General features: G+C 31.6%; 1 protein-coding gene across 1 annotated transcript in view; it reads right to left on the bottom strand.

Annotated features, from left to right (window-relative positions):
* Nucleotides 1-924: 924 nt before the first annotated feature.
* PCDH11X (protocadherin 11 X-linked) overlaps nt 925-15,920 on the bottom strand; it is a 685,545-nt gene continuing 670,549 nt past the window's right edge. Inside the window, exon 8 of the mRNA XM_059911038.1 lies at nt 925-1,607. Within this exon, the coding sequence (XP_059767021.1) occupies nt 925-1,607 (683 nt within the window). The remainder of the gene's footprint in view (nt 1,608-15,920) is intronic.

The raw sequence follows: 15,920 nt of genomic DNA, 5'->3' as shown, positions 1-15,920 counted from the left end.
TTCTAGGCTGTTGTATACAAATTTCAGAAGATAAAGACCCAATTAATAGTGGAATATAGGCTTAATATGACAGATACAACATGATTTCTGATGCACTTTACACTAAACTACAAAGATAAATTTAACACAAAAAGAAAGAGGCCCTTTTTAGCAAATAATTGCCTAATTTGGGCACAGTTATTGCACTTCAGTGTCTCGAACTCTACTAAAGAGTAGAGAAATAGGTTATAGACATAAATCTGTACAGTTTTTATAAGTTCTTTACTGAAAATGTATATACAAATTATATCAACAATATATTCTTAAAATAAAGGTAGAAAACATAAAAAAACAGACAGATACAAAAAATATAAGAGATATTTCTACTCCCTATTGTTCATTTTTACAGAAAAACTAATAGCAAAAAAGTGGAGACAACAACAAATATCAAACAAAAAGACAAACAAAAATGCTACCGTACTTAAACCTTCTAATGTTGTCTAAACAAAAGTTTAGACAGAATAAACGTACCCTTGGAAAATCAGATATTTGTTAGTTTTCCATTAGCTATGTACTGGGTCCACAAAAAACAGAATAGAAAAAAATCAGTAATATTGCACATGTTGGTAAAAATAAGTGAAAAAATACAGTGCACCAGAAATAATATATACTATGTATTAATATCTACCATGATAAGCCTTTCTGTACAAAAGGGTGTGACTTTTTTTCAATTTCTTTTATTTTTAAATACATATTCTGAATTAATCAAATTGTAAATTTATTTTTAACTTTTGACTAAGGGTCTGGCTCTAGACTTGATTCTGGTGTCGGTTTCTATTTACATAGCTATTTACAAATCTAACAATTTGAAGTATTCATTGAAAATGAATCTTAAACTTTGATTATATACATCCTGTTGGAAAATGTGAAGTAGCGGTTACAGTTTTATAAAGGATGTTCTTCCATAATGGGAGAATCATCCCTAGAGGGTCTGGCCTGCTGGCCTGGAGTGAAGGTTGTCAAGGGAATGACTTTAATTGAATCATCACTAGGATGAAGTCTTTCAGACATGGCGTAAAACTGAGATCTTGTACTACCTTGTGCTCCCTGATCAAGAGAAAGTAGTCCATCAGGGCCAGCACCTTGCCCCCAACCTTGCTGCAGACCCATTGGTGGTTGTGCGGGGCTGCAATGGAGGGCAGCAGCCTGTGGCAGAGGAGGGCTGCAGTGGATTGCGGTAGCCTGTGCCAGGGGAGGGCTGTAGCGAAGGGCAGAGGCCTGTGCTGGTGGAGGGCTGTGGCGAAGAGCAGTGGCCTGTGCTAGAGGTGGGCTGTGGTGCAGAGTGGAGGTCTGTGCTGGTGGAGGGCTGTGGCACAGTGCAATAGCCTGGGTCACCGGCGGACTGTGGCAGAGCGCAACGGTCTGTGTCACTGGAGGGTTGCGCCGGCGAAGAGTGGTCTGCATCAGGGGGGGGCTGTGGCACAGAGCAGAGGTCTGTGCTTGTGAAGGGCTGGAATGGGTCAGAGAAGCTGGCATCCAGCAGGCATCAGAGTGGCCCAAGATGAGACATTCTTGAGTGCAGTTGTCAGAGGCCTCTTCCACGGTTGGTTGAACAGTTATTTCTGCAGCTGTTAGGGTGGGAAACAAATGATAAAATTTATGTTTCAAAGGCATATGTTTAATAGCTACTTAAAATAATTCATATTGTTACAGGAACATTTAATAATCTATATATAAATGCATCAGAGACTTCTAATATTTTCACAATTGGTACTTGATTTGTCAAGAAATAATTCCTACAGTAACATAAATAACCAGGAGTGGGAGGATGGCATTTCATTTCTATAATTAGGATACTTTGGTTTAGTCTCCCAAATGTAGATATTTTAAATTGTGTTTGTGACTGTGAATGGAAGCTGTGGTCATTGATCTCTACACACAAGTCAGTTGAAATATGGTCCTAACACAAAGAGACGACATGAGTGAAACGAATGGAAAAACCAGTCACAGAAACATGTAATGAACTAACCAATTATAGCTAATGGTTTGGTTAAGAATCTAATTAATTAATCTGAGAATAAATCTAAGAATCAATTAGGTTAATATGAAAACATAGTTTGTTGAACTCTAAGATATGACTTTTAGTTTCAAGAATGAAATATAGCTATAATTATCTTAAAGACAATTGATTTCTGTATTCCTCATTTTCTGAAATCATGGCAAATCAGAGTTTAGCAGCATAATGAATTACAGATCCAAAATACTTAGCTCTAAACTATAATACTTTTTAAAACTCCTTTATAAGATTTCTGTAACATTTTCAAATGCCCATAGGTATCAAATATCAATAAGTATACCATACAAAGACTAGCCAAGTAAAGATAGAGTAGCTATATCAATATAAAAGTTGACTTTAGAGCAAAGAATGCTACTCGCGATAGTGAAGGATATTACATCATAACTTTTTTTAAAAAAGGTCACTTCTCTAAGAAGACATAACAATCTTAAAAGTTAAAAATATAATTCATGTTCCTATAAGTCCTCAACAGGATATAGAGTCCAGGTACTGTCATTATCCTATCACACTTAAAACCAAAGAATAGCATATATCAGAAGTGATTCTCATTAATAAGACTGATTTTCTCCATTAGATAACCATTTACTTTTCTTCATTTAGAAGGCACTTAAAAAATGTCCCTATGAGATTAACATTTAAAATATTCTATATGTTTACACAATTATATTTGAGAAGTATTTGGGAAGGTAGAGTTTTATATATTTGGGGTGACATTAAATCATCAAAGCATGCATGGAAATATATGAACATACATACAACTATACTTTAAAATAAAATTTAATTTCCTCACCATCAGAAAAGCAACTGATCTGGCAGCTTTAAATTTTACAACAAAAGAATACATCATAGTTTCAACATTGAATTATTTGCCTCTTTATGATGAGGAAATAGATACCAAGTCATTTTCACTGAAATATATGATTTATAGAAATTCCTTTTTTAACAGCTTTATTGAGATATAATTCACATGCCATAAAGTTCACTCATTTAATAATTGAATAATTGAATTATTCATTTGAATAATTGAATCATTCATTATTCATTGAATAATTCAATGGTTTTTAGTATATTCACATAGCTGTGCAACTATCACCACAATCAATTTTGGGACATCCTTATCAGTCCCAAAAGAAACCTAGTATCCATTAGCAGTCACTGGTCACTTCCCCCCAAACTCCACAGCCCTAAGTGACCATTAATCTACCTTTTTCCTCTATAGATTTGCCTATTCTAGGCATGTAATATAAGTGGAATCCTTTAAATGAAGTCTTTTGTGACTGGCCTGTTTCATTTAGCATAATGTTTTTAAGGTTCACCCATGTTGTAGCATGTATCAGCACTTCAATTCTTTTTTTATTGTTCAAGATTACACTTTGTATGATTATACCACATTTTATTTATCCATTCATCAGTTGATGGACATTTGGGTTGTTTTTACTTTTTGGTTATCATGAGTAATGCTGTTATCAATATTGTATAAAAGTTTTGGGGTAGACACAGTTATTCATTTCTCTTGGGAGTGTACCTATGTATGGAGTTGCTGAGTCATACGGCAACTCTATGTTTAATTTGAAGAAGTGCCAAACTGTTTTCCAAATTGGCTGCACAATTTTACATTGCCATCAGAAATACATGAAGGTTCCAATTCCTCTTCTCACTTTCTGCAAAAATTCAATTTGGATTTTGCAGATTTTGGTAAGGATTGTTTTGAATCTGAAGATCAATTTGTGAAGTATTGAACTTTAAGAGTATTAAATCTTCCTGTCTTTGAACATGGGATGTCTTTCCACTTATTTATATCTTTAATTTCTTTCAATAATTATTTCAAAATTTTCAGAGTAAAAACCTTGCACTTCTTTTGTTGAATTTGCTCTTAAGTATTTTATTCCATTGCAAATAGAATTGTTTTCCTAATTTCTTTTTTGGAATGTTTATTGCTAGAGTATAGAAATACACTTGATTTTTATATATTGCTCTTAAAGCCTGTAACACTGCTGAGCTTGATTATTAGTTTTAATAGGTTTTTAGTGGATTTTGCAGGATTTTCTGTATACAAGATCATATCATCTGCATATAGAGATGGTTTTGCTTCATTCTTTGCAGTATGAATGCCTTTTATATATTTTTTTGTCTAAGTGTCCTGGCTCAAACCTCCAGTATAATGTTTAATAGCAGTGATGAAAATGGACATCCTATGTCTTATTCCTGATACTAGGGGAAAACAGAGTATTTCACCATTAAAGTAGTTTCTAATTTCTCTTGTGATTTCTCCTTTGACCAATTGATTATCTAGGAATGTGTGGTTTAATTTTCCCATACCTGTTAACTTTCCAAATTTCTTTCTTTTATTTCTAATTTCGTTCCATTGTGGCCAGAGAATATATTCTGTGTGAATGCAATTCTTTCAATTTATTGAGACTTGTTTTATAGCGTAGCATATAGTCTATCCTGTACAATGCTGCATGTGCACTTGAGGAGACTATGTATTCTGCTCTTATTGGCTGGAGTGTTCTGCAGATGTCTATTAGGTCTAATTTATTTAGAGTGCTGATCACTTCTTCTATTTCCTCTGTGGTCTCTTACATGGTTATTCTTTCTATTAAAGAAAGTGGAATATTGAAATCTCCAACTGTTATTATTGAATTGTCTATTTCTCCCTTCAATTATGTCAGTTTTTGCTTCATGATTTTTAGAGCACTGTTGTTAGATGCATATGTGTTTATAATTGTTATATCTTCCTGATTATTTGACCATTCTATCATGATAAAATATCCCTCTTTATCTCTAGTAACATTTTAAAAGTTTTTTTTAATTTAAATAAGTCTGATATTAGTGTAGTCACTCTATCATGATTTCTGTGTGCATGATATAACTTTTCCATCATTTCATAATTAATCTATCTGTATCTTTGAAACTAAGGCCTGCATCCTGTAGGCATACATTTGGATTTGATATTTTAATTCAGTGTTATAATTCTGCCTTGTTTGGGGTTTCTAATCAATTCATTTTCAATGTTATTATTGATATAGTAGATTTATATCTACCATTTTACTTTTTGTTTTCTATGTGTTTCATGTATTTTTCTGTTCCTCTATTCCTCCTTTACAGCTTCTTTTGCATTAGGTGAATACTTTCTAGTTTAATGTTGTAATTCTTACAATGATTTTTGACTACATATGTATATATAATATATAGTGTATATAATGTTACATGTAAATATGTATACTTATTTATACATGCATATGTGCACGCATGTGTGTGTGTGTATGTCATTCTCTTACTGGTCTTTAGATCGTGTGGTCTTAACTTATTACAATTACTTCAGATTTATTATACATTAATTCCAGTGAGATATAGAAATATTACTCCTATATACCTATATTTGCTCCTCTCTTTATTGTGCCATTTATATATATATATATATGTGTATATATATACATATATATATATAAAACACCTATGTATGTACAAATTCAATATATTGTTATAATTATTACTTTATGTATTATTTGTTTTAATGAAGCTGAAACAAGGATGGGCGTGCAAGTTTTATAAATAATTATCAACTATTTTTTACTAACCTTCCTTTTTGCCATTTCTGGTTCTCTTCATTTGTTTGCTTGTTTCTGTGTATTTTGAGTTGCCATCTGATGTTGTTTTGTTACTCCAATTCAGTTTTGCTCCTACCCACCCCTTTTATGCTGTTATTGTCATATATATGTGTGTGTGTGTATATATATATATGTATAAATTATATATATATATAATTTTAATAATGCTGTTATCAATGTATGTGTACAAATATATTTGAGCCCGTTTCAGTTGTTTGGGGTATATATCCAGGGATGAAATTACTAGGTTATATGGTAATTCTATGTTTAATTTTGTGTGGGATCACTATACATCTTCTATAGCAGCTGCACCATTTTATATTCCCACCAGCAATACACAAGCGTTCCAATTTCTCTACATTCCCCTTGAAACTTGTTATTTTCTGTATGTGTGTTTGTGTTTTTAATAACTGCCATCCTAATATGTGTGAAGTAGCATCTCACTGTGGTTTTGATTAGCACTTCCCTAATGACTAGTGATGTGCAGCATCTTTTCATGTGTTTATTGGCTATTTGTATACTACATTTGGAGAAGTGTCTTTTCAAGTTTTTTGTTCATTTTTAAACTGGGTTGTTTGAGTGTTTGTTTTGGTGTTGTTAGAATTCTCTTTATATTCTGGATATCAGTCCCATATCAGATATATGATTTGCAAATATTTTCTCCCGTTCTGTGGGTTTCCTTTTCATTCTGTTGACAGGATCATTGTTGTACAAAAGTTTTTAATTTTGATACAGCCCAACTTATCTATTTTTTTTTATTGCTTGTGCTTTTGGTGTCATACCCAAGAAATCTTGCCAAATCCAATGTCATAAAGTTTTTTCCCCATATTTTTTCTTGTAAGATTTTTATAGTTTTAGCTCTTACATTTAAGCCTTTGATCCATTTTGAGTTAAATTTTGTGTATGGTATATGGTAAGGGTGCAACTTCATTCTTTTGCAAGTGGATATACAGTTTTCCCAGCACTATTTGTTGTCTTCTAGTTGCTTAATGGCAGCCATTCATATTGCCCCTTCTTCTCAAAAGATCTATTTCTATATATTTAAACAAGCATCTTTCAAGTTTTAGAAGTCTAATTTATTAGGAACCATCCACCTTCTGAATTCACTTGCTGTCACTCTGTCTCTAGTTAAGCATTAACTTTACCAAGTGAAATCAATAATTTCCTACTAGATAGCTTTCATCCACAGAGAATAAAACAAAGCATGCTAAGAACTGAATTCAATGCTAACATTTTGACTAACAAAATTAGAGAGTTCTTGAAAACTTGGGAAATTAAGTAACAAATACATACAGAATTGAAGAAAAATTAAAAAGCCAAAAGGTAAGGGTTTTTAAAAAAAATTCATTATGCATATAAAATATTGTAGTGGTTTTCACAATTTGACAGATTTTCTGAAGAATTTGGAAACTAGCTGACACATAATATTTTAGATGGATAGATGATACTTCACATAAAGTGCTTCCAAAAAATGTGGTGGAACAATGTAATATTATTGTTCAAATGATATTTACTATAAAATATAGGTAATTAAGTACATGTCTAGAGCTTTTCTCAAAAATTCACCTTGACGATAATCCAAAACATCTTTTTTTTATTTTATCACTTAACTTTAATTGACTTATAGTGGATAAACCACATAAGTACTAATTGAATAGAGACTCTGCCAATTTGGTAGCAGAGTTTTAATAAATAACCAGAAACATTGATATTATTTGTCCTTAAAAATACTCTGTCTTGTCCTTTAAGTAATGGGTATTGCTATAGTTAGTAACATTCATGACTTGAAAAAAACCTATTCACAAGCTACAACAAACAGAAAACATATATCCAGAACTACTAAATGTAATTATACCCAATTAGATGAACAGGAGATTGTTCACAATATGTGTGTGTGTGTGTGTGTGTGTGTAAAATTTATAAAAAGTCACGTTTTTAGCTAAATGTTTTTAATCTCAGAATTCAGAATACCTTGGTGAAAATCCTAGTTTTAATTAAAATAAGTTTTATAATAAACTTCATTGTTGTATCTCTAAGTGCATAAAAATCCACCAACTACTAGAGAATCAATATTAAATAAAAGCACAAAAACAGAAGTGTAATTAATATTCTGAGTTTCTATTTGAATGAATGCTACTAAAATATTCTTTTAAGTATTTTTTTTTTAGTGGGCTATACAGTCTCCCTTAATACTATCGATACCATTTAATTAACTTAATGAACTATTTCCCAAAGAGAGAGTAAAAGTCAAGCACAGAATAACTCAGCGCAAGTTCAGAATAACATTCGTTGTGAATTAGTGGAGTTCAAATTAATTACACTTAAAACAACATTCTCTGAGGGTTTCTGTAGCTCATTAATAACATTTAACTTTGAAGAAATAAATATTCTTCCTAGGGAAATATATTATCCTCGTAAAGCACCAAAATACCCTTTGGATATCACAGTAATCTTCTATAGGGAAAATGTGATGTAGTCATATAGTTGATCATTTTATCATGTTGAAAAGGCAACTTGAACTAAAGTTATGAGTCAAGTGATGGCCAAAATTCTGCCAATATGCACCTCAATCGAGTATACTGGGAAAATGGAATATATAACAGGGTAATAAAAATACCTATCTATAAAGAATATATTGCAAAGGAGACAGACCCAATATCTCTCTTTGGAAATCACTTACAAGACAACTGTTACCATCTGCAGTTGTTGAGAAGGAGTGAGGAAAAATGACAGAATATTGAAATATATTTTTAGCACAATGAAATTAAGATCACTGTTAGAGTGTAATCCATCTGTTTTGTCTCAGAAAGAAAATGTGCTCTTATGAGATTAAATAAATTCATTTGGATATTCTTTTCCTTTGTTCTAAATGCTTACACTTATTTGACCTTTAAATTGCTTTTGAGAACTATCTGTTAACTCATATTTATTTAAGTGGCGGATATATATATTTCAAGAAATAGAGGAACAAATTCCAATCTTTCAGAGTTCAGATAACAAGTTCATAGATGTGATTAAATGTGCTCTGGTTATGCTCCTTATCATTCTCTAACCTTTATCAATTTGAAGACAAATGCATATTTTATAGACATTTTCCTTAGTGCTATTCCAGAACTTAATAGAATCTTCATTATACAAAAATCTCCAAACTGTTCCATTTAATGTATCTGTTAATCTCTGGTAGCAAATTACACATGATAGAGTTCTTATACAGATCATTTGATTAGTTTTCAAAGCTGACCTCTCATGAAAAAGAATATGATATTGTTATAAATTTGCTTTGGTCTTTCTTCCTCTTGCTCTTTCAGTAGCTTCCCAATTGTACCACTGAAGATTTTCAGTGTCATGTTTTAGGGGAATACTGTGTTGTAACTGATACATCTATTTCAGCAAATAATTTTTACTGTCCTCAATTGTTCATCATTTGGTCTTCCCAAGTGAATAACTGGGAAATTTATGACTTGCCTAATGGGTTGACAGTTCAGAGTTTGGTTTAATGTGGTCCAAATGCCTAGTAAAGGTATTTGGGACATTCAACTCAGATTTTCACTTTTTATTTAAAGTTTTGTGTGATTTAAAGTTCCCCTAATATTGTTGAAGATAATCTGTTGCAACTTGATACCTTCAATCTATTCATGTAAGTGAACTAGTCAGAGTAGCAAAAGGACACACTAGAAACAAATATGATAAGATGAGTGATCCTATTTTCACCTGACATCTCTCCAATATCCACTGAGATTTGTTGGGAACAAATTGAGTAAAGTTACCGTCACCAAAATAATAATTTGGGCCCATATGAGTAAGCAAACATCTGGAAATAGGTGGGGTTGGAAAGCTTACTATGAAAATATCGTTAGAGTTGGCTACCTTATAGCTACAAATATATCTATACATTTTTATGTTAATAAACTGTTTATTCTACACCAGACCTTTAATCAATCCATGGTTCCATAATCATATATTAGTTCTGAATTTAGACTCCCCAGAGTTTTATTCCTATATAACTTAAAGTCTAAATTAGTTACCTAGCTTAACAAAGAGCAGGTTTTAAATTAAGCAAATCCTTAATATTAACAACCTAGGATTGCATTTAGAGTAAAATGATGAAAGAAGCAAAATTCTCACACAATGAAACTGTCTATAATTACACAGATACTTTTCATATTTCAAAACACTGCAAATACATGAAGACATAGCTTACAATATCAACAACCATCAAACAATAAGTGACTTTCATTTGCTATAGCATTTCTGATTAATCAACAAGTGTAGCAGTTTTTATATTATCAGGTTATTGGGACCTCAGCGAAACAATGGTGACAACCTTACACTGGTTCAGTTAACAATAGTCACTAAGAAGAGTCTTCCTTTCCCCTTTAAAAGTAGTATTTGATGAAAATAACAATTCAAACCTGGTAAAAGAAGAAAATCTTCGGAATTACCACAGCAGCCAAAAATAATCTCATGGATCAAATCACTGAATAAATTTTGTTTCATGTCTATCTGCAATACTTTGAAAGAATTAAAACTTATTTGTTAATATTAATTGATATACTTTAATAAAATGAGCTGTGATATCTTTCATTACAAAATTCTGTGACATATTCCGCATCATGTGACTGTAAAATATTTTAAACACCCAAATCTATGCAAAACTAAGACAGAATGCAGGTAAATGCCAAATTTTTAATTACTTTATTCTTTTATATTTTATCATATTGAAATAGTGCACACATACTTGATGAAGAGGCAATGACACTTTGATGCAAAACATTATCACGCTAGGAGTGTTGTGATGCAAAGTATACTTCACAAAGCACTAATTGTATTTGGCTTTTGAAATTGGAAAGTAAAACATTTTCATTTTTTCTGGGGGATTAGCAGAGAATTTTTTATTATTCTTTAGAACTTTGATTTATAGCGTGAACTTAATATCTACAAGTCCAAAGCAGAACAAGGCCATTGCCTTAGTGTGACTTTTAACTTTTTTTAGTTTAACGAAGAATCTATCAGACTTATAGATTCTCCTTTTGGAAGATGGAAAAAGGGACTTTTGGTCTATGGCCACAGACACTATGAAAAACATACAGAATTATTAATGACCAATAAATGTAGCCAATGCCTTTCATCCAATAATCTTGGCCTATTTGTGCTAACAAAGTGGGCTTGGTAATAACTATTGTTATTCTATAAAGCAGGAAGCCTGTGTTTATTTAGACTGGGAAAACTGGGACACACCTGCCTTGTGTAAGAACTCACTTGGCAAAATCTTCACACTTCAGTTTTAACCCATTTTTTAAATATATCTTACAAGAAATAGAAATTGTTCTCTCCATTTAAAAATTAATAATGCTACCATTATAAACTTCCCCTATTATAAATTCTGGGAGTTTCTTACAAGCGTGCTAGGTCCTTCGAATAATGAGTTTTTTTAGAATACTGAATCATTAATAATAATAAATGCTGTCCAATGTATTTGTTAACAAAGACTATTACAGTTAAACATGTTAATATACATTATTACAGAGACTCATAGGTGACTATTAACACAAAATCAGTCATGATATTTTGGGATTATTTGGGGAAATATTTGTTCATAAATTTACTATTAGTTACTTATTCAAGAACTATATTTTGCAAAAGCAATAGTTAATGTTATTGCTTCTAGGCCTTTTGGCTAAGATCAAGTGAAGAGTTAATTTTAGTGACTAAAGAGATATGTAATCAATTAATTAATATTTTAAAATGTAATTGATAGTTTTTAAAATATACCATTTAAATATGCCTTTCAACACAATCTACGGTATTGGTGTCTTTGACTTTGACATAAAGAATAAGAAGTACAAGAAAAAATATATTCAAAGGTACTGAAAAAGTACCATTTCATGCTTATTAAAAAACAAACTAAGTCTGTCATATATAATACTATGTAATGCTGTTAAAAGATATACATAGAAAGAAAACTCAGATATCTAAATTACTTTGGACATTCCATTTAAATAATTTTGTTTCTATAAAACTGATTTTTATACTGAAAATATATACAACAGAGAAAGTGTGAGCTATTACTATCATCATTGCTAGCCATTTACAATCTGAAGAAGAGAAAGGATTTCTTCCCCTAATGATGCTCTTTGAATAGGACACTAATAAGAGGAAGGATAAACAGTAGTGGCACCAGATATTCCCACTGCTGGGATCACCTCTAGGTTATTCTAAGCTAGGATTTGGAAACGTCAATGTATATAATGAAACAAACGTGAAAACATTTATTCTATGGTAACTTTGAATAAATTGATTCAAATGTGAGAGAAGTCATGCAAACTTTCTCTAGTGGAAATATTCTTACTCCTGTTACAATGTTTATGAACTATTACCCATAATATAGGTGGGTATGAATTAACCATTTGGCATTCAGTATTACATATTACTTGAATGCAATTTTCAATAAATTCTAATTTACCTCAGCCAAACATGCATGTGAACATTTATCCAGTATTTTGTATTTTAATTAGTCAAACTCAATATGTTCCTGGTGTCAATATGCTGATTGTCTTTGAGCAAGAGAGAAGAAAAAAATGTTGCTTTTCTTTTTTGAAGCAGAGAATGCCTGGTATTTGCTTTTCTATTTGTGCTTGTATTGATTTGCATATTCTTTAGAGGTAGGTCATTGAAAAAACAATGCTTTATATAATTTTACAGTAATAATGCAAGTACATTTAATTGGTCAAGATATAAAGCTAATTGCTTGCTTTTATTAATGCAGATATCATAACTGTGCTGTAAATGACATATGACGATTTTCTTTCAAATTGTTTTTTTAGAAATGGCAACTGGTGCTCCAGTTGTATTAGGCATACTATGGATTCAATATTTTTGATCTGTACAAATTTATATCTGTTTTGTAATGAGGAGCATTAGAATGTTTGTACAGATACATTTTGTAATGAGGAGTTTTGTAATGAGGAGCATTAGAATGAGGAGTTTTGTGAAGTTTTGTAATGAAGAGCATTAGAATGTTTGTACAGATATAAGATGGACAAGCATTAATCAAATTTAGTCTAATGAACTATAACTTTGATGTTTGCACTGCAGACAACCTGTATTTGAATTACTCTGTACAACATTTCAAAGGTAAGTGTATGTGCTATAAAAACATATAGAGAGGGCTTCCCTGGTGGCGCAGTGGTTGAGAATCTGCCTGCTAATGCAGGGGACACGGGTTCGAGCCCTGGTCTGGGAAGATCCCACTTGCCACAGAGCAACTGGGCCCGTGAGCCACAATTACTGAGCCTGCGCATCTGGAGCCTGTTCTCCGCAACAAGAGAGGCCGCAATAGTGTAAGGCCCGCGCACCGCGATGAAGAGTGGCTCCCGCTTGCCGCAACTAGAGAAAGCCCTCGCACAGAGACGAAGACCCAACACAGCCATAAATAAATAAATAAATAAATAACTGATTGAAGGACTTTATTTGGAAATACAAATATATGTTTAAAAAAAAACATATAGAGAATCATAGAGATAGTGTCCATTTAAACAACAATCTTATCTTTCTTCACAGCAAACTAAAGTTTAATTAACAATATAGATAAATAAACTGTTATGTAATAGACTAATCATATATTTCTTACAAAGTGGCTGAAGATATGGAGGAAAAAAAATAAGATTTCTTAAAATGTACTTAATCCAAATATATGTATGTAATTTGTGAATGACAGCCAATTTAACTACTCCATTTAAGAGGAAGATGATAAATAAGGCATAGGTTGTGTGTGTGTGTGTGTGTGTGTGTGTGTGTGTGTGTGTGTGTGTAAAATAGGTAGGATGTGATTGTGGTGGCCATGGAAGAGAGAGCACAATATCCATAGAGGTCTGGGGACGATAGAAATGAGTGAAGAAAAGGAGAGATATAGGTACAGGGAGATTTGCAGGGAGCTAGTGTGAACAGTCCTTTGGACAGTTAATTGGAACCTTAAGTGAAGAGGAAGGCCCCAGAGGCAGTACCCTTTCTCAATTGAGGGAAATGAACCAAAAATGATCCCTGATAAATGGACACGGAAATAGATGAAGCATGTTCATTGTATGTAGACTGGCAGATTAAGATAGAATAAAAAGCAACATTCCCTGAATTAAGCAGCATACTTATTTCAATACATTTTTCCTAAAATTGCTTTTCCTCACTATTAACATGTATCCTCCCCCACATACGGATTTTATTGTACACACATACACAACTTAAGTGCAATTCAGTACATACACATGAACTTTCTTTTACTAAGAAAGGAAGAAAGGATTAACCTCATATTCTTATTCTATTTTTAACTCATTAAGTTTTCTAGTGATTCAGTTGCACGTAGGATCTAAAGATGGACCTGCATTTATTCACTATAGCAACAAAACTTACTATGTTACTGGGGTGAATTACAAAGACATATTTCTAAATGTTAAAGAAACCATGAATTCCCAGGAAATACTTCATTCCCTAATATTTATCTCACATTTTATATATTGTTAGATTTGTTTTGCTAATATTTTAAAAGGACTTTGTGCCTATATTCATGAGGAATATTGTTTGTAGCTTTTTTATTCTTTTCTTTTTTATTTCATACTGTCTTTTCCTGGTTTTTGGTGTCAGAATAATGCTGGTCCCTTAAATGAGTTGTAAAACATTCCTTCTTGTATTTTTTGAAAAAGTCTGTGTAGAATTGTTATTCTTTCTTCTTTAAACATTTTTGAAAATTCACCTTTGAGACTCTGGGCTTGATGTTTTCTTTGTGGGAAGATTTTCAGCAAAAAAAGTAAATTCCTTTAATAGATATAGAACTGTTCAGATTGTATATTTTCTTCTTGAGAGAGTTTTGATAACTTGTGTCTTTCAAGGAATTTGTTTATTTCTTCTAAGTTGTCCAATTTGTTGGAAAAAAGCTGTGCTTAACTATTCTCTTATTTTTTACTATCTGTAGGATCTTTGGAGATGGCTCCCCTTTTTTTCCTGATATTGGTTGATTGACTTTTGTTCCCTATCTTTTTTCTTGGTTGCTTTAGCAAGGGGTATATCAGTTTTATTAAAGTTTTCAAAGGACAAGTTTTGACTTGTTCATTTTCATTAATGTCTGTTTTCTATTTTGTTGGGTTATGCTTTTTTTCTTTATTACGTCCTTCTAATTACTTTGGGTTTATTTTGTATTTATTTTCTAGCTTAAGTTAGTATCTTGGGACATTAATTTTAGACCTCTCTTTTTTTCTAATATAAGCATTTAAAGCTTATGTTTCCTCTGAGAACAACTTTAGTTATTTGCATCTCATTAATTTTGATATATTGTATTTTTATTACAATTCAGATTGGAATAGTTTCTTAAACTTCTTGATTTCTTCTTTTTCTCATTGAAGTATGTTGTTTAAATTCCAAATATTGTGATTTTTCCTAGGTATCTAATTGTTACTTATAGTTTAATTCCATTAAGTTCAATAAATATATTGTGTGCTTTCAATCCTTTGAAATTTATTAAGATTTGTTTTATGGTCCAGCAAATGGTCTACCTTGGTGAATGCACTATGTGCATTTGGAAAGCAATTCATATCCTGCAGTTTTAGGATGTAGTATTCTGTATGTAATTATCAAGTAGGTGAATGTGGTTGATTGTGTTGTTTGGATCCTTTATTTCTTACTGATTTTTTTTTTTAATCTACTTGTTCTGTCAATTGCAAAGAGAATGATGTTTAAAATCTCCTACTATTTATGGGATTACCTATTCCTTGTTTTAATTTCATCATTTTTGCTTCGCATATTTTGAAGAAATTAAGTGCATACCCATATAAGATTAATATATTTTCCTAATGAATTAACACTTTTATAATTATGAAATAGTCTTCTTTATTTTTGGTAACACTTTTTGTCTTGAAGTCTATTTTTCTAATATTAGCATGGCTACTCTGGCTCCTCATATTTACTGTTCAATTTATATATCTTTTCCCATCCATTTATATTCAAATTATCTATATCTTTGTATTTAAAATGCATCTCTTCTAGACAGCATAAAGTTGGATTTTGCTTTCTGCCTTTATTTAGAGTGTTTACTTTGTTAACATTTAATGTAACTATTGATATAATTTAATTTGGTTTCCCATTTTATTGTTAATTTTCTGCTTGTCCTCTATTTTTCTTAACATCTGTTCCTCTTTTTCTGCCTTCTTTTGGATTATTTGAATTTTTTAGATTTCCTCTTTATTTATTGGCTTTTTAGCTATATGTCT

This window comes from Balaenoptera ricei, chromosome X, assembly GCF_028023285.1.
Source record: "Balaenoptera ricei isolate mBalRic1 chromosome X, mBalRic1.hap2, whole genome shotgun sequence".
NCBI classification, from domain to species: Eukaryota; Metazoa; Chordata; class Mammalia; order Artiodactyla; family Balaenopteridae; genus Balaenoptera; species Balaenoptera ricei.
This window is presented reverse-complemented; position numbering and strand designations above follow the sequence as displayed.